The 25,916-nt window shown below is 40.2% G+C and overlaps 1 protein-coding gene across 2 annotated transcripts in view; it reads left to right on the forward strand.

The window, feature by feature from the left end:
* EXOC4 (exocyst complex component 4) overlaps nt 1-25,916 on the forward strand; it is a 798,914-nt gene that overhangs the window by 22,676 nt on the left and 750,322 nt on the right. For both annotated transcript variants that reach the window (XM_069588401.1, XM_069588402.1), the window contains exon 3: nt 10,246-10,440. In XM_069588401.1, coding sequence (XP_069444502.1) covers nt 10,246-10,440 — 195 coding nt within the window. The remainder of the gene's footprint in view (nt 1-10,245; nt 10,441-25,916) is intronic.

Consider the following 25,916-nt stretch of genomic DNA (forward strand, 5'->3'; position numbering starts at 1 on the left):
AGCTCTCTGATAAATAACAATTGCTACCACTTACTGAGCACTGATTCTTTTCCCCGCAGAATTACGTCTGTTCCTCAGTCCTCAAATTTAGGGTCTGAACTCTGGTCTTCTTGCTCTGAGGTCCTTGAATTCTGGTTTTCAGACATCTTTTAAGCAGTACCCTTCCCCGCTCCCCTCACCGCCACCCCACCCCCCAGTTCTTTGTAAATGAGATTTTGCAGAATCTCAGCATCCCAGTCGCCTCTTGTTGGGTATTGGGGTGAGAGACGCAGAGCCTGATGCTGGGTCCCATCCTTAGCACTCAGCTGCTGACTCCCAAGCACCTCTGTGGCCAGAGGGCTGCATGAACCATGTGAAGATTAGCGCTGCCCTGTGCTATTTTATTGGTTCGAGAATTCTCTGGATGTACCTGCCCAGGATGGCGGTGCTTCCGATCTTCTCACATGTTTTCTTTCCTGCCTTCTAGACCTTATATTATAATGTGTAAGCAGGTATCAAAATGATTCTTTTCAGAATGCTGTTATATATGAGTTTCAGCCTTGAGTCCAGTTCCCCAATCAGTAGGCTCTTAACCTTTTTTGCAGCAATATGCTGACCTCTCTACATTTTAAAATTAACTGGGCATTTTCAAAAGGAATACTGTAATTCTTAGCTTTGACAAGTGGCGAGTTCATCCCATGGATTTATCTGTGCAACTAGGTAAAGCTATAGATCAGTCGCCCTAGATTTAAAGCGAACTGTAGTCCATTTTGACCCAGTATACTGAGCTCAAGAGGGGTCAGAGAGTGGATGTACAGAGCTGCTGACCTGTCGGCTTTGCCTCCGGTAATCACAGTAAGGGTGCAGGACCTCTTGGTGTCTGTGCTTTCCGGTTCGTCTGCTTGCCTGGAGGGACTGTGTCCTGATCACCGGTGAGGCACTGCAGCGGTTTCTGCCTTGCCTTCTGTCGCTCTGAGTTGACAGCATCTCTGCCCAGACAAAGAGTGTTTGCTGCTACCGAGAAAGAGAGGCTCAGTTTGATGATTTCACACTTGTTTTAGTAGCCGCAGTCTGTTTTATCATCCTCATAAAATTTTAAGTAGGCTGGCGTTTAGAACAAAAGGAAAAAACAACAAAAAATTTTGTGTTTATTGTATTAGATAGTTGTCAAGTAAATGTCGCATAACTCTGTGTTATGAATTAGCTTCAACGTGGGGGAGAGAAAAAGAAAGGACTAAAAATCTCTATTCAAGAAAGCCTTAATGATACATGGGAGAAGAAAAATTTGGGGGGAAAAATGAAAGGGAATTTGTTTTCATTGTATAATTGGACAGTTTTGTACTGCGAAAGTCCATTCCTTATCACCAAGGAAACACTGATGTTTCCTCATTAATCTTTGCCTATCAGTTTTGGCTTTTAATTGCACTTTAGATTATGTGCAAAATAAAGGTATGTGTATTTCTAAAGTAGAAATGGGGATGATTCGGTTCTCATTGGATTGAATTATTTCAGAGCCAAGCAACGTGTTGAGAACGTGTGAATATGAGTTGAAATTTTCTTTCTGTTCTCTGCCAAAAGAATGGGATGAAGATTCACTTAGTAAATATTTGTTGAGTGCCAGCTATGTGCTGGTAGTGTTTTAGATACTGAAATCTGTTTTAGATTTCCATATAATGGACAATGTCAGTCTCTGTACAATCATGGACCTTACATGCTAGTGGGAAGACACAGGAAAACAGATGCTATTTAGCAGCATTGATTTAGTCTCTGTATATTAAGTGTCTGGTTTGTGCTGAGCATTGCTCTGGGTCCTGGGATATAGAAGTGAGTAAAACAGACAAAAATTCCTGTCCTCACGGAGTTTACCTTCTAGTCAAGGAAGGCACGCTATAAATGAGTAAGTAAGAAGGTATAGCAGATGGTAAAGAAGTGCTGTGTTTAAAAAGAAAAAGAACAGGGCATTGCTCTTTTGAATAGAATGGTCAGGGAGGGTTTCACTGAAGTTATATTCAAGCCAGCACTGGAAGAAGGTGAGGGAGAGCCCGGAGAAGGATCACCAGGAAGAGGGGATATCAGGTACAGAAAGATCCTGAAGCAAGAACATGATTGAAATTCGGGGGAGCAGCAAGATTGGAACTGGAGTACAGTGGAAAGGAGACGGGGGAGTGGGAGGGAGAGGAGAGAGCTGGAGGTTGGGGTTTCTCGGAGTGGGTCAGGTCACGTGAGGTCTTGATCATTGTAAAGGTTTGCATATGAACTCTTGAGTGTGATGGGAAATCATTTTAAGGTTTTGAGCATAAGAATGGCAAGCTGTGTCTAACATTTTAAAAGGGCCACTCTAGCTGCTCTGGGGGCCAGGGAAGATGAAGATGTCCACATTCATGCTTTGTTACCTTTTAAAGCTTGAAAACATGGAACCATTTACACTGTTTACCACTTGGTATTTCACATATGGATTTGTGTTGGTAGAATCTCTGTCCTTGAGGATATATGAGTTGACAGATGGATTTGATTCTTTCCAGATGCCCCAAACTTCTTTATATCAGTCAAGCCCATTTGGAGTTTTTTCAGGATTAAATGTATAAATGAAATGCCATGTATGATCAGATCAATTATGTGGATACGTAAAATAGTTGGGCTAACTTCTTACCATTGAATATATTATTATTGAGTACAAATGAGATGTTACTACATTAGAAAGCCTCAGAATCTATCGGATCTACCCGTGTCTCTCATAATGACTGTTAGAGCAACACCAAGAATAGATGAATATGAATGGATATGAGTTGGGGACTTGGGCTATATGGGTAGTGATTGTTGGTAGTAGTTGAATTTGAGTGTTTCTCTCATCCTGTACTAAGTAGATGAGATGACACCAAATTTCTTTAAAGATGCTAAGTACTCATCTAATGCTTATGGAAGCAGGTAGGCTGAAGCTGGGAAAGATTGAAGGCGGGAGGAGAAGGGGACAATAGGATGAGATGGTTGGATGGCATCACTGACTCAATGGACACGAGTTTGAGTAAACTCTGGGAGTTGGTGATGGACAGGGAGGCCTGGCGTGCTGCAGTCCGTGGGGTCGCAGAGTCAGACGTGACTGAACTGACTGAGGCTGAAGGGAAAACACAGAAAATTGCCTCTGTTGTGATGTGTGCACAAACTCTTTACATTTAGCCCCAATTTTGGCTATTCTGTTGGTGATGGACCAAGCTGTTAAATCCTTTTTCTTGCGTGTAATTGGAAATAACCATATGTGAATATTAAAGTGAAGTTGTTAGGGCTTAATCACTGAGTAATGTAACATTCATTATTTAACATTTAAATAAAATAATTTTGTGACTTTTTACATGAAAGTATACGTTGAATGGTGGAATTAGAGCAAAGAATAACCTTAGTTAACATAAAAAAGAAAGTCACAGGAGAATAAGATGATTTTGGTAGGAAGTTATTTTAAGCCCAGATGTAAGATAGAAAACGCTAGCTACTCGTATGAGAAAGGGGAAAAAATCTAGAAGTGGACACGGTACACTGTGGGCAAGAATGAGATAGCATCATTGAAGATCTAGGCAGTAGTCTGGGTCATGAATGTGGTCACAGGAACCACAAGGGAACCTTTGCATTAAGTTTCACTGTATCTCTATTTCTGTTCTGTATCCAGACTCAGCAGCTCAAAAAGATGGTGTTGCCTTTAGAAAGGGTTGAGTGGAGCCTCTCAGAACTTAAGTCCTTAAATTGGAAGCTGAAAAACTAAGGGGACAAAAAGCAAGGAAAGTAAGTTTGAGTGTAATTTTAAAAAGATCTTTAGTTCCAAAGGGGCTTTTAAGCAGAGCAGTAAGTAGTGTTTCTGAAGCTCATTCTTTTGAGATACTACCTATAAGACTGTGGAAAAAGTGGGTTGGACACAAGGAGGATTCCCATAAAAATGCTTGTATATACGTTTGTTTTTACTACAAAAAAGGGAAAATATGATACTTTTAGAAATAAGAATAGTGTTGATTGCTAGATTTCCATTTACCGTCCCTTGTTTATAGGGAATTTCGCAGGGTATGTCTGGTCTACAGTATCAGGGGCTTGCGCATTTGTTGGATGCTGTTACAGGTAATGCAGTGTGTACTCAAAGGCCTTCCCCTCCTCGCCTTATCGTGTACTTAATCCAAGTTCAATGCTTTTCTGGTTTTAAGACTTTAAAGTTAAGGCCCCCCCCCCTCCACCTCCCCCATGCCTCCATCAGCATCCTCTATCAGATGCTCCCACTGTGTTGTTCAGAGGCCCTGGTTTGTTTACTCCTCCCTTGATCTTTCCCAAGGCAGGGCTGCAAAATTTTATATATATATATATATATATTTTTTTTTTTTCCTGCTTTCTGTATCTCATATCTATTCACAATGACCTGTTGGGCCCTGTGTTCTTTATTGTCTCTTTTTCTAATAGTCTCCAATTAAAGTGACTTAGTTCTTACCATTTATTGAAGCTGAAATTCCTGCTATTTCTGAACAGGTGATTTGGAGCAACTATAAACTTACTAAAATTCTAAGGAAGCAGAGGAAACTTGTGTTTGAGGAAGGGTTTCTTTACTTGGGTTTTGATGTCATGATTTCAAAAGCTTGACTCTTCATGGATTTATGTAAGGAAGAAACAGAGTAACAGAATTTTTGAATCTTGGCTATCTTGATAAATCAGAATGGAATTAAAATGCTGTCACCGCATTTCTAAAAGAACAGGCATTTGAGAAATAAAAGTTTAGGTGGAATATGGTATCTTTCTTACATTTGAAAGATGCCATTCTTCCCGTTATTCACTGATGATCTCCCCTCCCTGTTTCAAAAATTTTATATATTGAGCTAGAGTTTGGATACAATAAAGTGCATTACTTTTAGAGTACAGTTCAATGAGTTTTGCCAAACGTATATATCCTTGAATGTGTTTCCATTGTCTCAGAGAGTTCTCTTCTGCTTCTTTACAGGCAATAACCACCCCCCCCCCCCCCACCCCATCCTGCTTCAAACAAAATCTATTCGCATATATTTTTGTTTCTTTTGGAAGTATACACTCTTGCATCTGGCTTCTTTTGCTCATCCTTAGTGTTGAAATTCATGTTTCTTCCCTTTTATTGCTAACGGGTATTCCCTCCATCACCTCAAGTTTTAAAAGAACATTTCTTTATAACTGACTTTCTGATCAAAAAGCTGAAGCCTCAGGGCAATTTAGTTTTAAAAGTTGTTGTAGCTGCTTATGTCTACATCTTTGGTTAAATTCAATTTAGGGAATCATTTTGGTGATGTTCATTTTCCACACAGCCTGGTGCCATCTCTCCTGCCCCCAAACCCACCCACACATTCTGCCTTCCTTTTTATTTTTCCTCCATTTAGTAAGCAAAAATGAGGAGTGAGCGGATTACACTGTATGTATCCTGTATGAAATGCCATAATGGTCTTTTTCAATCAGAAGGAGGTTTGCCAAGCTTTACTGACACACTGTAAGTTTATCCCTCACTCTCTTGATCAAGAGCCTAGTTGAGTGCTGTATGACATAAAATTTATTTTTAACTGTTGTCATAGTAACCATTACAGAGGAAAAAGCTGAGAAGTATAGAACCAAGGTGATATGAGTAGAATATAGGAAATTAGATTTTGATAGATTTCAACTAAGATTTAAAATAGAATGGATTTAATAGCTAGAGTTCTTAACCCAGGGACCAAGAACTCCTAGAAGGATCTAGGAATGGCCTTGAGGAATGTGTTTTTAACAGTCAAATAAAATCACAAATGCTGACTAAAAACCAGCTCTTCCCTACCTCATCCTACCATAAAACTAATTTCATACTTCAATATGAAATTTATTTTTTCCCCAGATATTTGTATTTCTATATTTCTAAGTAGTAAGCTTATTCTACTTTTCTGGATTTTTCTATTTTAGACATTATATGTGTTGGTTGCTCAGTCATGTCTGACTCTTTGTGATCCCACGGCCTGTAGCCCACCAGCCTCATCTGTCCGTGGAATTCTTCTGCCAAGAACAGCAGAGTGGGTAGCTATTTCCTTCTCCAAGACATTGTATATGAGGTTCCAGTTTTGGTTCCCCACCTTACTTGATTCCTCCCATCTCACCTCATCTTCCCTCATCCTTTCTGTATAGTTGTATCCTAGTTTTTGGTTAAATAACTGGTGCTTATTTTATTCAGTTCAGTTCAGTTGCTCAGTTGTGTCTGACTCTTTGCGACCCCATGAACTGCAGCACGCCAGCCCTCCCTGTCCATCACCAACTCCCGGAGTTGACTCAGACTCACATCCATTAGGTCGGTGATGCCATCCAGCCATCTCATCCTCTGTCAGCCCTTCTCATCCTGCCCTCAATCTTTCCCAGCATCAGGGCCTTTTCAAATGAGTCAGCTCTTTGCATCAACTGGCCAAAGTATTGGAGTTTCAGCTTCAGCATCAGTCCTTCCAAAGAACACCCGATCTCCTTCAGAATGGACTGTTGGATCTCCTTGCAGTCCAAGGGACTTACCAGAGGCTTCTCCAACACCACAGTTCAAAAGCATCAATTCTTCAGCGCTCAGCTCTCTTCACAGTCCAACTCTCACATCCATACATAACCACTGGAAAAACCACAGCCTTGGCTAGACAGACCTTTGTTGACAAAGTAACGTCTCTGCTTTTGAATATGCTATCTAGGTTGGTCATAACTTTCCTTCCAAAGAGTAAGCATCTTTTAATTTCATGGCTGCAGTCACCATCTGCAGTGATTTTGCCCCCCCCCCAAATAAAGTCAACCACTGTTTCCACTGTTTCCCCATCTATTTGCCATGAATTGATGGGACCAGATGCCATGATCTTAGCTCATCTTATTGTAATGACCTAAATGTTTGCATCTAAGCCACCCGGCATACTGTTTTTGCTTGTGTAGCATTTTTGTTGTTCTCCTTGGTTAATGACTGGACAATCCCCTTGTGTGTGTTTTGCATCGGTTTCCCCCTTTGCTGGCTCCTGTATGTTCTCTTGTTTTCCTCGTAATTGATGGAGTGGATCCTTCAGTAGCACAAATGAGGTCTATTTTTTTGAGAGCTTGCATGTCTGAAAATGTCTTTATTTTTTCTTCACACTTGATTGGAAGTTTTTCTGGGAAATAATTCTTAGGATTTTGAAGAAATATTATTCCTTTGTCTTGTGGCTTTTAATGTTACTATTGAGATGTGTTCTGATTTACAGTCCTTTGTGTGGGTTTTTTTTCCTTCCTTTGAAAGCTTTTAGAACTGTCTCTATCTTTGTGTTCTTGCAAGTCAGGATAAGGCGCCCTGGCTTTGGTCTTTTTTCACTCCATTGTCTTGAACACTTGGTGTGCCTTTTCATTTGGAAAATTCATATCTTTTGCTCTGGAACATTTTATCTTTTTTTTTTCCTCCTCCCCTCTCATTTTGTTTCCCCTGGTATCCTTATTTGGACCTGTTGAATCAATCAACCGTTTTCTTTTCTCACCTATTTTTCTTTCTTTGTGTTTCTGTATCTTACTCTTTGGAGATTTCAAGAGTCTCTTTTAACCTTTATTGGATTTTTTTTTTTTCCCTATCATACTTATAATTTCTAAGAGCTGGTTTTCATTCTTTGAGTTTTTTTTTTTTTTTCCAGTAGCATCCTATTCTTGTTTCATTGATGTAATATCTTTTCCCCCAAGGGATACTCATCATAGATTTCAAAAATTTTTTTCCTCCCTTAGTTTCTGTTTCCCTGCTCCTCTCAGCACCCACCTGTCTTCCATATCACAAGCTTTCCTGTATGGTGATCCGTGGCTGACTGCATGGGTGGAGGAGGGAGGTGGACTACACAGCTCGGAGCATGTGGTGGGACTTGTCTTGTGATGATTGGGTAGGGACCCAACAGTTTCCTTGGTGGAGCTTCAAATGTCACCATTGATAGGTCTTTTCAATTGGTTGTTTGCCCAGGGGAGAGCCATATGTTTCCCGTATCAGGGCTCAGAGTCAAGCTGAGTATTACTGGAGCCAACCCAGCAAGGAGGTTGAGGGTCCAGAGAGGGCTGAGGAGGCTCTTGTTGGTGGGTCCAGTTTGACCTCATCTTGCTGTTTCCTGCTCAGTGCCTGCCTCCCTCCTCTCAGCTGGCTGACATTTCCTGGTCCAGGCTCTTTATAGTTCAGTTTCTTCAGATTGTAAACCTATTTCGCCAGGGTTGAGGGGAGGAAATTACACATCTGTGTGGTTTGATGAAGATGTTTGAGGACTCAAAATACTGTCAGCTCTGTACCTTTTTTTAAAAAAATAAATTGCTACCTATGGGTCTGCTGGCTAAGTTTTTTGGCTGCGCTTTGTGGCATGTAGGATTTTAGTTCCCAAACCGAAGATCAAACCCACAACCCCTGCGCTGGGAGCATTGAGTCTCAATCAGTGAACCTTGAGGGAAGTCCCTCCACCCTGAATTCTTGCCTTTAGTATCTTGGTGCTTCCTTTTCAGTCTTAACAAACCCCACTTGATGCCGTCCATCTTCTTGTCAGTTTCCAAGGATTTCTTGCCATCCTTGCTGTTCCCTCCTCTCTGTTCTCTCTTTTCTTAGTATTTTATGCTAAAAAGGAGTTATTTCGCTATCTCTTTGGGATTGCAGGAAGGATTAGGGGTCATTAGAATCTTCTTCACTAGATTGTTAAAGGGGTCTGTCACGCCCTCAAAATCTAAGTCATTCTACTAGGCTTATCGGGAGAGATTACAGAGTGCCCTTACTTGCTACTGCTGCTAAGTCGCTTCAGTTGTGTCTGACTCTGTGTGACCCCATAGATGGCAGCCCACCAGGCTCTGCCGTCCCTGGGAGTCTCCAGGCAAGAACACTGGAGTGGGTTGCCATTTCCTTCTTCAATACATGAGAGTGAAAAGTGAAAGTGAAGTCGCTCAGCCATGTCTGACTCCTAGCGACCCCATGGACTGCAGCCCACCAGGCTCCTCCATCCATGGGATTTGCTAGTTAAGAGTACCGGAGTGGGGTGCCATTGCCTTCTCTGTGACCTTACTTAGGGCTCTTTTTACATTGGAGAGTTTGATAAAAGTATGATTTGAAAAAAGATAAAAGTTGTTCTTAAGTTGTAAGATTGGATTAGATACTGTCTCAATATACCTTCTCATTTTAGCATTCAGTCATCCTATTTTCCATGTTTTTTGGAAAGATGTTAAAATTTAGTTTTATAATCATCAAAAAAAAAATAGCATCAGCGAGTCTGTGTGCCACGACACTAAATATTGTAGAAGAAGACATATTTTAATTGTTACAAACATGGTAGACTTTCTAGAGTGATGGGAATGTCCTATACGTTAATGAAGGTTTGAATTATGCAGGTGTATAAGCATTTGCTAAAACTCATCAAGTGATATCCCTTCATGTATACATTTTACCTCAAACAGAAAACCAAAACTATAAACAAATATGACATTCTAACTTAAATAAAGACACATGTAAAGGAATATCAAGAGTATATAAAAGTAGTTCTGTAAATTGTGGAAGCTCATGATTTTTACTGTATCATGCTATAAAAATAAAAAATTTTCAATTAGGGTAGGACGTGAAAATGCACTTATCCTGAACACTGTGACTACCCCTCCCTACTCCTCTTCTCCTTCGTTATCAAGCTTTGCTTACCGATGCTGGCGCCAAACTGGGCAGATCTATGAGAATGCTGGCAAAAATCAGAATACATGGCAAAAAACTCTTGGCATGTTTTAATTCTCTTTATTTCATGCTTGCCTCTGGATGTGTCTACTCTCCTGGAAGCTGACTTTACTTTCATTTTAGTCAGTTGAGATGAGCGTCCAGTTCCTTGGTTATAAAATTCAGCTGAAGTTTTGGACCTCGAAGGATGAGCGGGTGACTCATCAGCTGAATAGGAGATATGCCAGAAAGAATGGAGAAGGATTAATAGCGTGGTTTCTCAAATTAGTCACTCCCTTCTAGACATACTAATTTAGGTGTGGAACTTCCTATTTTCAGAGTTCTTTGTGGCCTGAGTAATATCTTTCTATGTTACTTGGAGGTAGGTTAGGAGTAATTCTCATCTCACAGGAAAGAGAATGCAGAGAAGTGGAGACCTAAGCAAGTGAGTCTGTGTTAACCAGGATTAGAATTCTGCATATAGATTAGCCTCAGGAGACTGGGTGGCAGTGAGAACTAGGGACCATTCCTTACAGCGGTAATGGTGAAAAATACAAACCACACTGTAGGTTTAGTCTGGCAAGACTTTGCACTGACCCAAGATGGAAACTGTTCTGTTGCAGGTAAAAGAGAATCTGCTTTCATGCAAGATGCTGTTGCACTGCAAACGAGATGAGCTTCGGAAGCTGTGGATTGAAGGAATTGAACATAAGCATGTTCTGAACCTGCTGGATGAAATCGAGAATATCAAGCAAGTGCCTCAAAAGCTGGAACAGTGCATGGCCAGCAAGCACTATCTCAGTGCCACCGACATGCTGGTAAGGGCACAGCCAGCACTCCTGGGTGTTTCTGCTCAGATAGAAGAGTGCTTCCTTCTGTTCCCTCTGAATTCTTTCGCTCCCGAAGCACGTGCCCTCGGGGCATTCATGAGCCCTTGGAGGTGAAGCCTGCCTGGTTCTCTTCCTGGCTTCAGTGTTTGCAGTGGTAGGCTATGGTTATTTACCTTGTCTGCCTTGGGAACAATGGCAAGAAGTATGATGGTGAGAAGCCAGGACCTGTCATGAATGGTAATGAGAGGTGCTAGTTGGAGTGTCAGAGGAAGATAATTAATGAACCCCATTTTGAAGAATGAAATGTGCATGAGAGAGAACTTCCCGAGATTTCTGAACTGTAGGTTGCACAAATTCTGCGAAAGAATGTTTAGGGTTTTGTCTTTGTTTTTCCCTTTAAGTTGATAAGAAACAAAGTAATTTTCAGGGGAATAATTCTGGAAGTAACTTTGTCCAGCAGAAGTATGCCACCAACTAGCCTTTAGCCTGTATCTTCGTCCTCTCTGCTACTTTGTGAATTAGAAGTGAAAATTCAAGAGAGGGTTGCAGCTGGTGGTACACATGGCTGAGAGTCAGGATAATGAATAAAAAATTAAAAAAAAAATACAAATCTTGCTTCCTAAAACCCTTAACCTTCAGGGCCTGTGGCTCTGAACGGGAGCTGCTCATTCTACCTCCTTCCACACCAACTCCCCTGTACCCTTCTCACAGTTGTCTGGGGATGACAGAAACTCTCAGAAGCAGATGGACTGTATTTGGATTTTCTTTTCCACGATAGGTGAAGGTCCCTTATCTTTGTTTCAACAAATTAGATTCCCTGCAACTCTGGGAGGGAAAAAAAAACAAAACACTGAGAGGAATTAGTGGGAGCAAAACAGGTTAAATCCTCTAAGTGGTTCTAATTCATTCTGACTTTCAAGAAGAATTTTGCTTGAAGTCTGTCTTAAGAAGGTTTAAAGGAAACTTGATAACCAAGAGATGAGATGTGCCATGATACTCTCTCATATATTAAAACCTGGTTATGTGATAGTGAATTTCCACAATGGAAGGAGGTTAATAATGGTCTTTTCTTCAGAGTGGCAAAATAATTGGTTATTTTTAGTATCTTTATAGTGTCATCTTCCTTAATAATGACTATATGGTGTCCAATAAAAAATTTACTCACCTCTCGGCTTTACTGTTGGTTTATGTTAGGACGGCATGCGTGCATGCAGGCTCAGCGCTTCAGTCATGTTCGACTCTTTGTAACCCCATAGACTGTAACCCGCCAGGCTCCTCTGTCCGTGGGATTCTCGAGGCAGGAATACTGGAGTGGGTTGCCATGTCCTTTTCCAGGGGATTTTCCTGATACAGGGATCGAACCCATGTCTCCTGCCTCTCCTGCGTTGGCAGGTGGATTCTCTTTATCTCCTGAGCCACCTGGGAAACTCAGGAAGGCATATATGTACTAAATATTCAAGACTCAGCAGTCAGAATAGATAAGCTTATATATACATATATATATATTTGTGTAGCATCTATACATCTATTTGAACCATGATTTTTTGTACTGGGCCTGTTTTTAAGTTAGTGCCATATATTAAAAATAGGTTATTAATGTTTATTTTGGTGTTATGTTCATTTTAGGATTTTAGATATTAGGACTAGCCTTTATTCTTCAAGGGCTAATTTATTTAAGAGCTAATGAATGATACCATATTTTTTTTTGAGCTTATTTTCTTAAGGACCTCATTAAATATTTCTGTAAATTCTTAGTTGTAAGTTGCAGAAATTCAGCTCTAGCTAGCTTAGGTAAGAGAATTGCTTTACCCATGTAGCCAGTCTGCTAAAAGAACGGGCATCTATGTGGAAGGCCATCTATACGGTCTTCCTGCCTTAAAAATTTTTTTCTCTATAGACTTTCTTCCATATGTGGGCAGAGTTTTGGTGTTTGGGGAAAAAGAAGGGTTGTAAGCTATTATCTTACATCTTTCCAGCTTTGCAGAGGAAAATAATCTTCTAATTCAGAAATATGGGCATAAGATCTATTGGTGAGCTTGGGTGCTGTGATTGTCAATTCTAAGTAAAATTATGTGATTGAGGGACATGGGAGACCTGGGGAGTTGGCTGAGAAGAAAGGGCAGTCACCTCTAGAAGGGAGTGAAGGTGAGAGGGACAATTCTTGGAAGTTCCTCTTTTTTTCAGTTTGTAGTTCTTTATGTACTCTCGATACTAATTTTTTGTTAGATGGATTGTAAATATCTTTTCCCAGTTGGTAGTATCTTTTTGTTTATGGTGTCTTTTATTAAACAGTTTAAAAATTTAATTCAACAATGTTTTTCAGTCTTTTTTTCCTTTGTTATATGACTTCTTTTGAGAATTTTTTTTTTTTATCCCACTGTCACAAAGAGAATTTCTTATACTGTTGTCTTTGATCCACTTAAAATGTATATGGCATGAACTAGAGATATGATTTTACCTTCTGTATAGCTGCTTGGCTCAAGCCATTTATTGAATTCATTTCCTACTGGTTTATAATTCCACCTTGGTCACATACCAAGTGTGCATATGTGCATGGGTCTGTTTCTGATCTCTTTATTTTGTTTAGTTGGTCTTGTCTGTATCTGCACCAAAACCATGCTGTTTTAATTACTATAATTTTATAATATATCTTGATAGCAGATGAAGACATTCCCTCACTTTGCTATTCAGAACTATGCTATTCTTGACACATTTTATTTTTTAATTTTACTCTTTACACATTTATTATCTTCACACATTTATCATTTTAACTCTTCCATATGAATTTTAGTATCAGCTTGTCAGGTTCCATTAAAAGCATGAGAGGAACTTTAAAAAAAAGAACTTTTTGGCCATGCTCTGCAGCATGTGGGATTGTAGATCACTAACCAGGGATGGAACTCCATGTCCCTTGCATAGGAAGTGTGGAAACTTAGCCACTGCCCTGCCGGAGAAGTCCCAACATGATGAAATTTTGATTAAATTTAGGAGAATGCTTTCTTTGTAATATTGTCTTTCAGTGAACAGGCTATCTCTCATTTATTAAAATTTTAATTTATGTCCTTTATAATAATAATGCTTAGTAATGTACTCCTTTAGTGACACTACATGTATTTGTTAGTCGTACTTCTGACTGTCAGCTTCTGGTTGCTTTTTAAAGCAGTGGCTCTTAATTATAATTCCTAGTTATTTGTTAATGATGTACAGGGATGGGATAGATTCCTTTTTTTATGAACCATACATTTCTTTAAACCTAATTCTTATCCTTCCTACTTGGAAAATGATGATTTATTCTTTAAGACGTGGCCCAAATTTCATCGAGTTTCTGAACGCTCTAGGTAATTAGATACTTACCTTGTTTTTTAAAAAATGAATTATTATATATTCATTGTATTAATGCTTAACATGAGTAGATTTATTTTCATGAGCTGCATGTATTTCACAGGAATATAGTTGCTTTTGTTTGTATGGTAGGTCATTAAGGGCAAGGACTATGTCTTACCTATTTTTGTCTACCCTGTACTTAGCATAATGCACTTCACATAGTCAGAGTTCACTGACGATTAGCCAAATGGGTAGCTCTGTGGAAGACTTTCATACCAATAAATAGAAAAGGGCACTTCCTTTCTACAAGCTTGGGTCTGACTTTTTCCCTCTGATTTGTGGCTTTTGTTATCTTTTTGTTTTCTTAATGGCAAAGTTCGCTCGTTACTAACCTTTCCTTTCTACAGTGTTTAAATGAACAACAAAAGTATAATTATAATAATAGCTAATATGTATTGAGCCCTCACTATATGCTAGTACCATTTGAAACATGTTACTTTGTTAACACTGAATTCTCACAATACTCTTATGAGAGAGAGGTTTCTGATATCCTCTCCGTTTTCCAGATGAGGTAGTTGCTTTGCATGATCTGAGGGTTAGCATTTCCTAATATATAATGAAGATTTCATGGAGGTGGGATTTAAGATGTGCTTAAAAAGTTGGAAATATTCTTCACTTTGCCTTTTGTATGTGAATAAATAGTAAGGTCTATAATTGCTTTTTTATTGGGCTTCATATGAGAAAATAATCACATTGCCTTTCCCCGTGGTTATGTGCTCTTAGAAGTAAAATCTACTTAAGGCATCTCAAGAGTCCAAATGAAAATCTTTGCTAAAAGACATCAGAAGAAAGTGAAGGCAGAATAGTCTCGTCTTTCAAACCCCTCTGATTTCCTTGGATCTTTTTATCAAAAGATTTTGCATTTCCATTTTAAGGCAGGTGCAGATGCCCAGTAATTTAATCCCTACTCAGGTTAATAAATCCAGAGTAAATAAATCAGTGGTGACCCATAGCTTGTGTCAGCTCCTGCAATTCCTGCTTCACCATCAGAGTGGGCTGATGGCTATAGACTCGGCTTCTAGATGGGATATTTATTTCTTTTGATATGATAACCTGAGTATTGCATAAAATAATTAACTTGTCATGACAGGGGCTGTCTGCAAATAGGCCTGGCCTTTTGTTTCCTCTTTCAAGGTAAACAGCTGCTGTTAGCTTATGAAAAGCTAAAAGTGATCCAGCAAGAAGCCTGTATTCGTCATGTTGAAATCAGAGACTTGATTAATATTGTAGCCTGTAGCTTTGTGATATGTACGGTTTAAATTAGACCTCTGCAGTCATTGTGCCGGGTTGATGCAAGCACATTAATGACATAATTTCTGGTTGCTGCATCACATTTCTGCAGTCTGTCCTTTGTATTCCACTCACATTAATTGAAGTAATTTTGCCAGTGAAGCGTGTTTCAAACCTCTGCATTTAAATTGAAATTTTAATTCCCTTATTGTCTTGAAAAGACGGCTGAAGATGCCTTGTTACAGGTTTCATTATCACTCAAAACACTCCAGCTGCTGGTTCTAATGTACAATGACTGATTAATTCTGGGAAGAAATATTAATATAAGAATAGCAGCTTCTTTCCAGTGGCGTGAGCCAACCAGGAAGGTATTTCATGATAGTTAATATTTTTACAAACTTTTTTTTTTTTAAGGAGAGTTTTGGGTGGAAGTCTGCATCAAACCGAAATTGCACAGATGAGCTTTGAAAACCACTTACACAAGTTCTGATTTATCAACCTATAGAAGTCAATTCATAATTGCATTCAATCAGTGGAAACCAAGCCAGTGCGAGTAGTTTTGAAGCACTTTAGCTGACAGTCACAAGGCTTGTGACTAAAATAAGTTTTTCATTTCTAAGGCTTCCTGAGATTGTAGAGGTTTTGAATGTATCATGATCATTTTGTCTTTTTTATTTATAACACCTTTTAAAAAAGAATCCGTAGCTGTATAGCCAGATAGGGATTGTTAACAATAGTTATAATAGCATATTTATGTTGGCTGCCTTCTTAGAGGTCCCAGAGTGCTTTGCTGAGAGAATGGTATGGTGGAATTATTTCACTTCCCCTATGAAATGGTGCCCACATTTGGGATAAAGAGAGTAAAACAGCTACTTAATTGCATAGTTTTCAAAGATCCTGTGATAAAAATAACTATTTGTCATATTTTTAGTTTTCAAGATCCTTTGCCATTGTTGGACAGCATTCAAGGCTGTGAATATGAGCATGGGGCTTCCTGGGGGCCAGGTGGACCTGGGCTTGAATCCCAGCTTTGACTTTTACTAGCTGAATGCCTTGGGGCTAATTATTTAATTTGGCTTAGCTGAAAGTTGGAATTGAGAGTAATTGCATGCCCTCAGGGTTGTTGAAAGGATTAAATGAAATATTAAGCTGCTGGACTTCCCTGGCGGTTCAGTGGTTAAGACTTCACCTTCCGGTGCAGGCAGTGTGGGTTCGATCCCTGGTGAGGGAGCTAAAATCCTACATGCCTCATGGCCAAAAAAAACAGAACGTAAACAACAGAAATATTAAGCTAGGTAAGTAAGGTACACCAGGTATCCATAGTAAGACCTTAGAAATGCTGTTTGTAATTAATTTGTTTACTGATACTGTAAGAAAGGATGTGGTGATCGCTACCATGTTAGACTCTCAAAACCCAGTCTGAGGTGGACTTGTTTTGAGCTAAGAGTTGAAGTGGGACTAAGTTAGGCAATTCTGATTCCTTTTCTTCTTGCCCTGAGTGAAAGACCACTCCAGATTTTATATGGTCAAGGAATCCCTGCAGGCAGAGAGAGAATTTTTCTCAGAACACACATCTCTTCTGCTCTAACACATGCATAGTTGGATGACCAAGACCTCAAAGTTCTAGACCATGTTTCCGGGATCTGGTGTGAACAAATTCCAGATTGTGTTATCAATCACCTCTTAGGCCTACATCAAGTATATGTTCAGTGGGTACCCACTGACTGTCCAGTGATAAACAATGTAATTTGTTGGTAAGCTACCTAAGATCAGTTTGTTGCAAAATCTAGTCTTAGGTGACCAGATGTGTTAATCTGTTGGGTATTGTAGTCAGATATAAGCCAGTTCACTTTCAGAGGATTCCTATCAAAAGTATTGACTTCAGTTGACTTTAGTATTAGAGTTGTTATTCTTTCTGTCACTGCTTAGATGGCAGGACCAGTGGGCCAGTGAAGTTGGTCCCATTGGTGCCAGTAAACCTGTGTCATTAGCAAATAGACTCTCTTCTCATTTTATGGATAGGCAAGGGGTAATCATGCTTCCATTACAAAATAATGTACAAGTAAGAAACAAGGGGCCGAAATGCATATCCCCTTATGTGGCTTGAAAGTTTCTGAGATCTCACAGGACTGTTTTTTTTCCTCTCCTGAGTCTGGAAGTGGTATTGAGATGAAAGCACTATGGCTATCAGGAGCTGAAACATTCTAGTGAACTTACTGGATGTAACGTGAAAGTGGTTCAGTGCCTGCAAAATGTTTCAATATTCCATATAGATTTCTGTACAACATAAAGAAAAATGTATCCATGATCAATAATGAAATAGCCACCATTAAAACCCATCTGTTCCTAGTGTAGAATATTGATCTTAAAAACTCAAGAGTCTATACTAATAATTGATCAGCAAAGAATTTGGCATGTGTTTTGATAGATGGACAAATGAATATGACAGTGCCGTTGTTGGGACATGGATCTGTGAAGGTGACCTTAACCTTGAAGGAGCTTACATGCTAGTACAAAGAGACAGATGATGAAGAAATAAACAGCATCTCGTATCATGGTCACTACCACAGGAGTCCCAGGAATGCAGGGGCTGGGAGTGGGGAAGTATGGTTTGCCATTAATATTTTAATAGGCCGGTCAGCTGTAGCTGCTTTCAGCTCTCTTTGGGAACCCTGAATTAAAACACCTACATCTAATTTTCTTGGCAAAAAGATTAAGGAAAAGCTAAAAATAAAGTTAGTAAATAAATAACCTTGGTTTTTCTATCCCTAATTAAGTAAGTAGTTTTACTGTGGCAGCAGCATTTTTCTCCTGGAGAGTAAAAGTACAGGCTTTGTAGTAACTATTTTTCTCACTCATTGACCTTTTGATTTATTTTATTTTTTGTTTATTTTTTATTGGAGTATAACTGCTTGAGCGTATTTTGATGGTTTATGCTCTGCAACAATGTGAATCAGCTCTAAGTATGCATGTATCCCTTCCGTCTTGAGCCTCCCTTGTACCCCTCTCCCACCCCCATCCCGCCCATCTAGGTGAGCACTGAGCACTGGGCTCAGCTCGCTGTGCTATATACGGCTGTTTCCCACTAGCTGTCTACTTTACACGGGGTGGTGTATGTATGTATATTTCAGTGCTACTCTCTCCAGTTGTCTCACTCTCCCCTTCTGCCCCTCTGTGCCCATGGTCGTTCTTCACAGCTGCGTCTCTGTTCCTGCCCTGCAAATAGCCTGTACCATGTTTCTAGAGCCTATATATATGTGTGAATTTGCAATATTTGGTTTTCTCTTTCTGAGTTCACTCTGTATGACAGACTCTGGGTCCATCCACATCACTGCAAATGACCCAATTTTGTTCCTTTCTGTTACTTAAGTAATATTCCATTGTGTATGTCTGTGTGTGGGGTGGGTATTTAGCCCTGCCCTTTTAATTTATGTTTGATTTTGAAGGCTGGGGTTTTCAAAAGCCACACTGTTTGATAGGCACTGGCTTATTGTAGTAGCTTCCCTTTTCTTTTGCTTTGCTCTTTGTATCTGCTTTTAATGTGCCTCTTTTAAAGCATATAGAAACTGTGTGTTGTTTCACTAAACCTCATCATATTCAGCAGTTTTCATTTGGCTCACTTGGCTGTAGGGCAGTGGTTCCTAAACTCTGTACATCAGGGAATCCTTCAAGAACCCTAAAGCCCAGGTTGCACCCTAGGCTTGAAATCTTTGGGGATGGGACAGTAACTTCTGTTAATTGCTGGCATTCTCCAAGTGATTCCAATGTTTGGACAGGTTTGGAACCAGTGATGTGGTTTATAGCCTATGCTGTAAAATAGACCAAAACCAATTGTCCTTGACTTCATTTAACACTTGCTTTAAGTAGTAGCTGGAAATAAAATATTTGTGTTAAGACAGACATCACGTGGCAATATTCATGTGTGTGTAGACATGTTGAAAGTTGACTAAAAGTTACTTGTTGCTTTCCTCTGGTGCAGCTTTCAGATAGAGCTGATGAGTATCAGGCTCTTACTCTGATTTTGTAGCCTGATTATTTGGTCAATATGAGTTTTGTTTACTGGGTAGATTAGATGCTCTCCAGAGTTGAGCTGACTTGGAACTCTTTAGAGCTGTCATTTTGGTGCTCTGACTTCTGTATCTTTACTGTGTGTTCTTTCTTATCTGACTTATTGCTGGGATTTAATGGATTGAAATTGGGGCCCACATTTATTGACAGGTGGTGGCTAGGTCCGGCGTGGTATAGTAAAAACAAAAATGGGTTGAAAAGCCAGAACTTCTTCATTCTAGTCCTGACCCAACAATTTACCAGTTTTGTGAGGTTAGACAAATGCATTGCTTTCTTTCTTCCAGTACCCTCTTCTGTAGAGGAATACTTACCTGTCTATAAGGCGGTGGTGAGAATACAAATGAAATTTTGCACATGTGAAGCACTTTGTGAAATGGAAGGCAATATACAAATCTGTGGTGTAGGGAGCGTGATTGTTATTACTATCGCACAAGGCCAGGTGAAAAGAAAAAGTGGTAGTCCTGGGCTTGTCACGTTAAGCAGCATTTCTCTCCCGGTACTGCCGTCACTGATGCACACCTGTTATGAGCAGATGAACAGTGAGTGTACGTGCTTACGTGTGTGCACTTCAGGTCTGCAGGAGGAGTGATCTCAGTCAAGAATAACACACAGGTGCTTTGCTGTCTTTGTCTGTAGGGACTTGCTGGAGCAGGATTTTGATGGGTAAGCCTGTGGCTAGCTGGGGACCCTGTGCGTGTGTCAGTGGCAGCAGAGGGCAGTGCTTGTCGTCACTGGGATCCCTCTCTCAACCTGATGGTGGCCTGAATGCTGATTGGCAGTTTTGGTTGGCTTTGACAAGATAGGGGGAACTTGCCAAGGAAGTCTATTTTCCCTGAGATTCATCCCAATACTAATTACTTATGGTTGCCTACCTCCGTTTTTTAAAAAATACATTCACTTGTAGTTTATTTTGGTTTTTCTCAGTAGAAAAGCACATCATCACATCTGCAAACAATAGGATTTTTGCTTTAGCCCCAAACTCCCAATTTCTTACAACTTTTTGTTCTCACATATTGGCTAGCACAGCCATTTTTGTTGTTTAGTCACTAAGTCATGCCTGACCCTTTGTGATCCCATGCACTGTAGCATGCCAGGTTCTTCTGTCCTCCACTTTCTCCCAGAGTTTGCTCAGATTCATGTCCATTGAGGTGGTGATGCCATCCAACCATCTTATCATCTGGTGCCCTCTTCTCCATTTACCTTCGATCTTTCCCAGCATCAAGGACTTTTCCAGTGAGTCGACTCTTTGCATCAGGTGGCCATGGTGTTGGAGCTTCAGGTTCAGCATCAGTCCTTCCAATAAATATTCAGGCTGATTTCCTTTAGGATTAACTGGTTGATCTCACTGCTGTCCAAGGGACTCTCAGAAGTCTTCTCCAGCACCACAATACAACTGAAGAGCATCAGTTCTTCAGTGCTCAGCCTTCATGCTAAAAGATGATGCTGTGAAAGTGCTACACTCAATATGCCAGCAAATTTGGGAAACTCAGCAGTGGCCATGGGACTGGAAAAGGTCAGTTTTCATTCCAATCCCAAAGAAAGGCAATGCCAAAGAATGCTCAAACTGCCGCACAATTGCACTCATTTCACATGCTAGTAAAGTAATGCTCAAAAGTCTCCAAGCCAGGCTTCAGCAATACGTGAACAATGAACTTCCAGATGTTCAAGCTGGATTTAGAAAAGGCAGAGGAACCAGAGATTAAATTGCCAACATCCACTGGATCATTGTAAAAGCAAGAGAGTTCCAGGAAAACATCTATTTCTGCTTTATTGACTATGCCAAAGCCTTTGACTGTGTGGATCACCACAAACTCTGGCAAATTCTGAAAGAGATGGGAATACTAGACTACCTTACCTGCCTCCTGAGAAATCTGTGTGCAGGTCAAGAAGCAACAGTTAGAACCAGACATGAAACAATGGACTGGTTCCAAATAGGAAAAGGAGTACATCAAGGCTGTATATTGTCACTGTGCTTCTTTAACTTATATGCAGGGTACATCATGAGAAACGCTGGGCTGGATGAAACAGAAGCTGGAATCAAGATTGCCGGGAAAAATATCAATAATCTTAGATATGCAGATGATACATGTGCAGAAAGCAAAGAAGAACTAAAGAGCCTCTTGATGAAAGTGAAAGAGGAGAGTGAAAAAGTTGGCTTAAAACTCAACATTCAGAAAACAAAGATCATGGTATCCAGTCCCATCACTTCATGGCAAGTAGATGGAGAAACAGTGAAAATAGTGGCAGACTTTATTTTTTGGGGCTCCAAAATCACTGCAGATGGTGACTTCATCCATGAAGGTGCTTACTCCTTGGAAGAAGATTTATGACCAACCTAGACAGCATATTAAAAACCAGAGACATTACTTTGTCAACAAAGGTCCGTCTAGTCAAGGCTATGGTTTTTCCAGTGGTCATGTATGGATGTGAGAGTTGGACTGTAACGAAAGCTGAGCACCGAAGAATTGATGGTTTGGAACTGTGGTGTTGGAGAAGACTCTTGAGAGTCCCTTGGATAGCAAGGAGATCCAACCAGTCCATCCTAAAGGAGATCAGTCCTGGGTGTTCATTGGAAGGACTTTGATTGAAGCTGAAACTCCAATACTTTGGCCACCTGATGTGAAGAGCTAACTTATTTGAAAAGACCCTGATGTTGGGAAAGATTGAGGGCAGGAAGAGAAGGGGATGACAGAGGATGAGATGGTTGGATGGCATCACCAACTCGATGGGCATGAGTTTGAGTGAACTCCGAGAGTTGGTGATGGACAGGGAGGCCTGGTGTGCCGCAGTCCATGGGGTCACAAAGAGTCGGACATGACTGAGCTGACAGCCTTTTTTATGGTCCAGCTCTCACATTCATACATGACTACTGGAAAAACCATAGCTTTGACCATACTGACCTTTGTCAGCAAAATGTTTGACTTTGCTTTTTAATATGCTGTCTAGATTTGTCATAGTTTTCCTTCCAGGGAACAAGCCATGAAGTTAAAAGATATTCATGGCTGCAGTCACTGTCTGCAGTAATTTCTGCTTCACCCCAAATTCTGTCTCCCAAGCTTGATTTGGCATTGGTGTATGGAGAGCCTAAACTTTGGTAAACAATGGGAACTGAGGATGAACAGATCATAGGAAGGAAGAAGGATTTTTTTTTTTGAGGGAGGTGCTTTTCCATAAGCAATTACAATCCTTATCTTACAAGATCTTAGGTATAGTTTAATTTCATTAGGAAAGTGATTATGGACAGAGCTCTTAAAAGTCCATTTAGAAAAAATAAGGCTCTTAAAATGGCATTATGCATCAGAAGCCCAAAATAGCTGTGGACTTGAAATTCTACTTCTTGAATGTTAAGTAAAGAATTCAGAATTTTAATTGTGAGGTGTTCCAAAAAATATATATACAAAGATAGTTATCACAGTGAGATTTATGGAAGTAAAAAAAAAAAAGCAATTACTTAATAGGGGAGTTGGTTTAAGTCATTTATGGAATAGTCATATTATGGACTAGTATGAAAACACTAAAAATCATGTTTGGTGATGGGTGGATATTCCCAATATATTGCCAAGTGGGAAAAAAGCATATTGGAAAGTAACAGTGTTTTTGTAAAAATTTTGTGTGGAAAAATAATTGGTGTCAGGTTAAAATGTGTGACTTCATTTGACTGGATATGGATCTTTCCCGTTTGGTTTTTCTGTTTTTCAAGTTTTTTTGATTGTGCATCTATTACTTCTGTAATTTTAAAGAAGAATAAAGATAAAGAATAGATATTTGGGCCCCACCTTTCTTTTTTTTAATCTGTAAAATTGGAGTGGAGCCTCAGTCTTAACAATTTTTAAAGGCCTCTTAAAATAGAAAATTCTTACCTTTCATTTTTCAGATGCTGTCATTCTGCACTAATGGGATGGATATCTTAGAAGACCTGGTTCCTAGTCTTTACAAGAGGAAAAAAAAAAAGATTGGTTTTAATAAAATATAAGAATTAGATGTGATGGAATGCTCTGATGTTTAGGAAAAAGCAAAAATAAGGGAGGACCTTCAGGAAAGGTTAAAAATAGTTTAAAGACTGGTGTGCTTTTATTTGGCTTCCCTGGTGGCTGACAGTAAAGAATTCCCCTGCACTGCGGGAGACCTGGGTTCAATCCCTTGGTAGGGAAGATCCCCTGGAGGAGGGCATGGCAACCTACTCCAGTATTCTCGCTTGGAGAATCCCCATGGACAAAGGAGCCTGGGGTCGCAGAGTCAGACGTGACTGAGCAATTAAGCACAGTGCACACTCTTATTTATTTATTTATTTATTTATTATTTAGCTGTGCAGAGTCTTAGTTGCCACATACAGGATCCTTAGTCGTGGCATGCAAACTCTTAGTTGCGGAATGTGGGGTCTAGTTCCCTCCCTGACCAGGGATGAAACCTGGGCCCCTCTGCATTGGGAGTGCAAAGTTTTAGCCACTGAACCGCTAGGGAAGTGCCTCTGTATGCTCTTAGAACAAGCCAGTGTTTCATGGCAGTCATAGGATGACTGAGATCATGACATCTGGCCCCATCCCTTCTGGGCAAACAGAAGGGGAAAAAGTGGAAACAATGACAGATTTTATTTTCTTGGGCTCCAGAATCACTCCTGCTGGTGACTGCAGCCATGAAATGAAAAGATGCTTGGTCTTTGGAAGGAAAGCTATGACAAACCTAGAGAGCATATTAAAAAGCAGAGTCATCACTTTCCTGTCAAAGGACTGTCCAGTCAAAGCTATGGTTTTCCAGTAGTCACGTATGGATGTGAGAGTTGGACCATAAAGAAAGTTGAGTGCCGAAGAATTAATGCTTTTGAGTTGTGGTGCTTGAGAAGACTGTTGAGAGTCCCTTAGACTGCAAAGAGATCAAACCAGTCCATCCTAAAGGAAATCAACCCTGAATATTCATTGGAAGGACTGATGCTGAAGCTCCAGCACTTTGGCCACCTGATGTGAAGAGCCGACTCACTGGAAAAGACCCTCATGCTGGGAAAGATGGAAGGCCAAAGGAGAAGAGGGTGGTAGAGGATGAGATGGTTAGACAGCATCACTGGCTCAGTGGACATGAATTTGAGCAAACTCTGGGAAATAGTGAAGGACAGGGAAGCTTGGCATGCTGTAGACTATGGGTCCACAAAGAATTGGACAACTTAGTTACTGAAAAACCACAGACAGGATGAGATCTTTCATGAAGCTGGAAGGTACATTTGATCTCTTTTGAATTTTGTTTTCTAAGGTCTATTTGAAGATTCTTTACAGGAGAAATTCACAAGAAAAAGGCCTTTTCTTTGATTTGTAGGTCCTCCTCCCTTCTTCACTTATCAATAACTTCATCTCATTTGCTTTATCCTGTAAATTCCATTATCTCCCCAGCAGTCTATTGCGTTAAGCCTTTAGTACCTAATATGGCCTCATTTACATTGACACGTGGTTGACCTCAGCCCTTGTCCTCTCTTTGTTAATGCGCTGACAAGCACTGATATTTCTCTGGAGCATTATCATTTGGCTGTTAGCTCAGCTAATAACAACCCTTCATTTGAACTGATGAACGTTTATTAAATAAAAACATGCAATAGCCCTGGCAGTAATGAAGGGAGGGCGGAAGTAGCCAGCACCCTGTTCATAGTGGTGAGAGCCTGCTGAGTGTGCGTTATAGATATTGAGTTTCCTGAGGGGAGAGAAGGGGCACTTGCATGGGGCTGATCAATATTATTAATATGTTAGCGGGCTGACTTTAAAAAATGGGCTTTTTTGGTGGCCTGATTTGATCGTTGTTGATTGGCTATAAGCAGGGGAGTTAGTGGGGAGAAAACATGTGTTCTTGCTCCAGGCACTTGGCCATGCCCTTTGCAGCTTTCTTGGAAAGTCCATCTTAAGTACCAAACTGCCAGTTAGCCCTAAGGCCTTTAGTCGAAGCCAGACTGAACCCTAGGGAGCTGAACCCCTCTCCGTAGTATCCAGTGAAGCTGGGATCAGGGATTCTGGTTTTCCGCTGAATTCCTAAGACCTCCTGAAACCACCACAACAGCCTGAGCCGTTTATTCTCCCTTGTACCTCCTCTACTTTTGTGTGCAGAGCCTGCTAAGTGTTCAGTCGCTTCAGTCATGACCGACACTTTGTGACCCCTGGACTGCAGCTCACCAGGCGCCTCTGTCTATGGGATTCTCCAGGCAGGAATACTGAGAGGGTAGCCATTTCCCTCTCCAGGGGATCTTCCAGACCCAGGAATCAAATATGCACTTCTTACATCTGCATTGGCAAGTGGATTCTTTACCACTAGTGCCACCTGGGAAGCAAGTCTAAGCCATCCTCTCCTTAGGCCCTGTGTGGTGGTTGGTGTTGTGCTTTAAACACAAATGAGCAGATGACGTTTATACCTAAAAAGTGTAAATTCTATAATCGTTTTTATTTAACAGGTAAGATTTTTGTGAACAAAATCCTTTGGGATCACATACTTCTCTGTTTTCTGTCCCATAGGTATAATAGGATACTATATTCTGCAAATAAAATTGTCCCTAGTTCCTCCATGTGGCCAAATATCTATTAGGACTATAAGGACTGCAACATTCTACAAACAGTTCAGTGCTTTCCTGGGTGCATCAAGGCTTTCAGACCGGCTCCTTAATCTATTAGATTGAACCATATGAAACAGCCAATATTTGATCATTTTTGACTGGTAGAAACAGTAGTTTCATATGGTTCAAATTTCAAACTAAGACATGAAGTCATGGTGATTTTTATTTATTTATTTAATGTGTGCTTGGTTTCTTTTACCAG

The sequence above is a fragment of the Ovis canadensis genome, chromosome 4, assembly GCF_042477335.2.
Source record: "Ovis canadensis isolate MfBH-ARS-UI-01 breed Bighorn chromosome 4, ARS-UI_OviCan_v2, whole genome shotgun sequence".
Taxonomy (NCBI): Eukaryota; Metazoa; Chordata; class Mammalia; order Artiodactyla; family Bovidae; genus Ovis; species Ovis canadensis.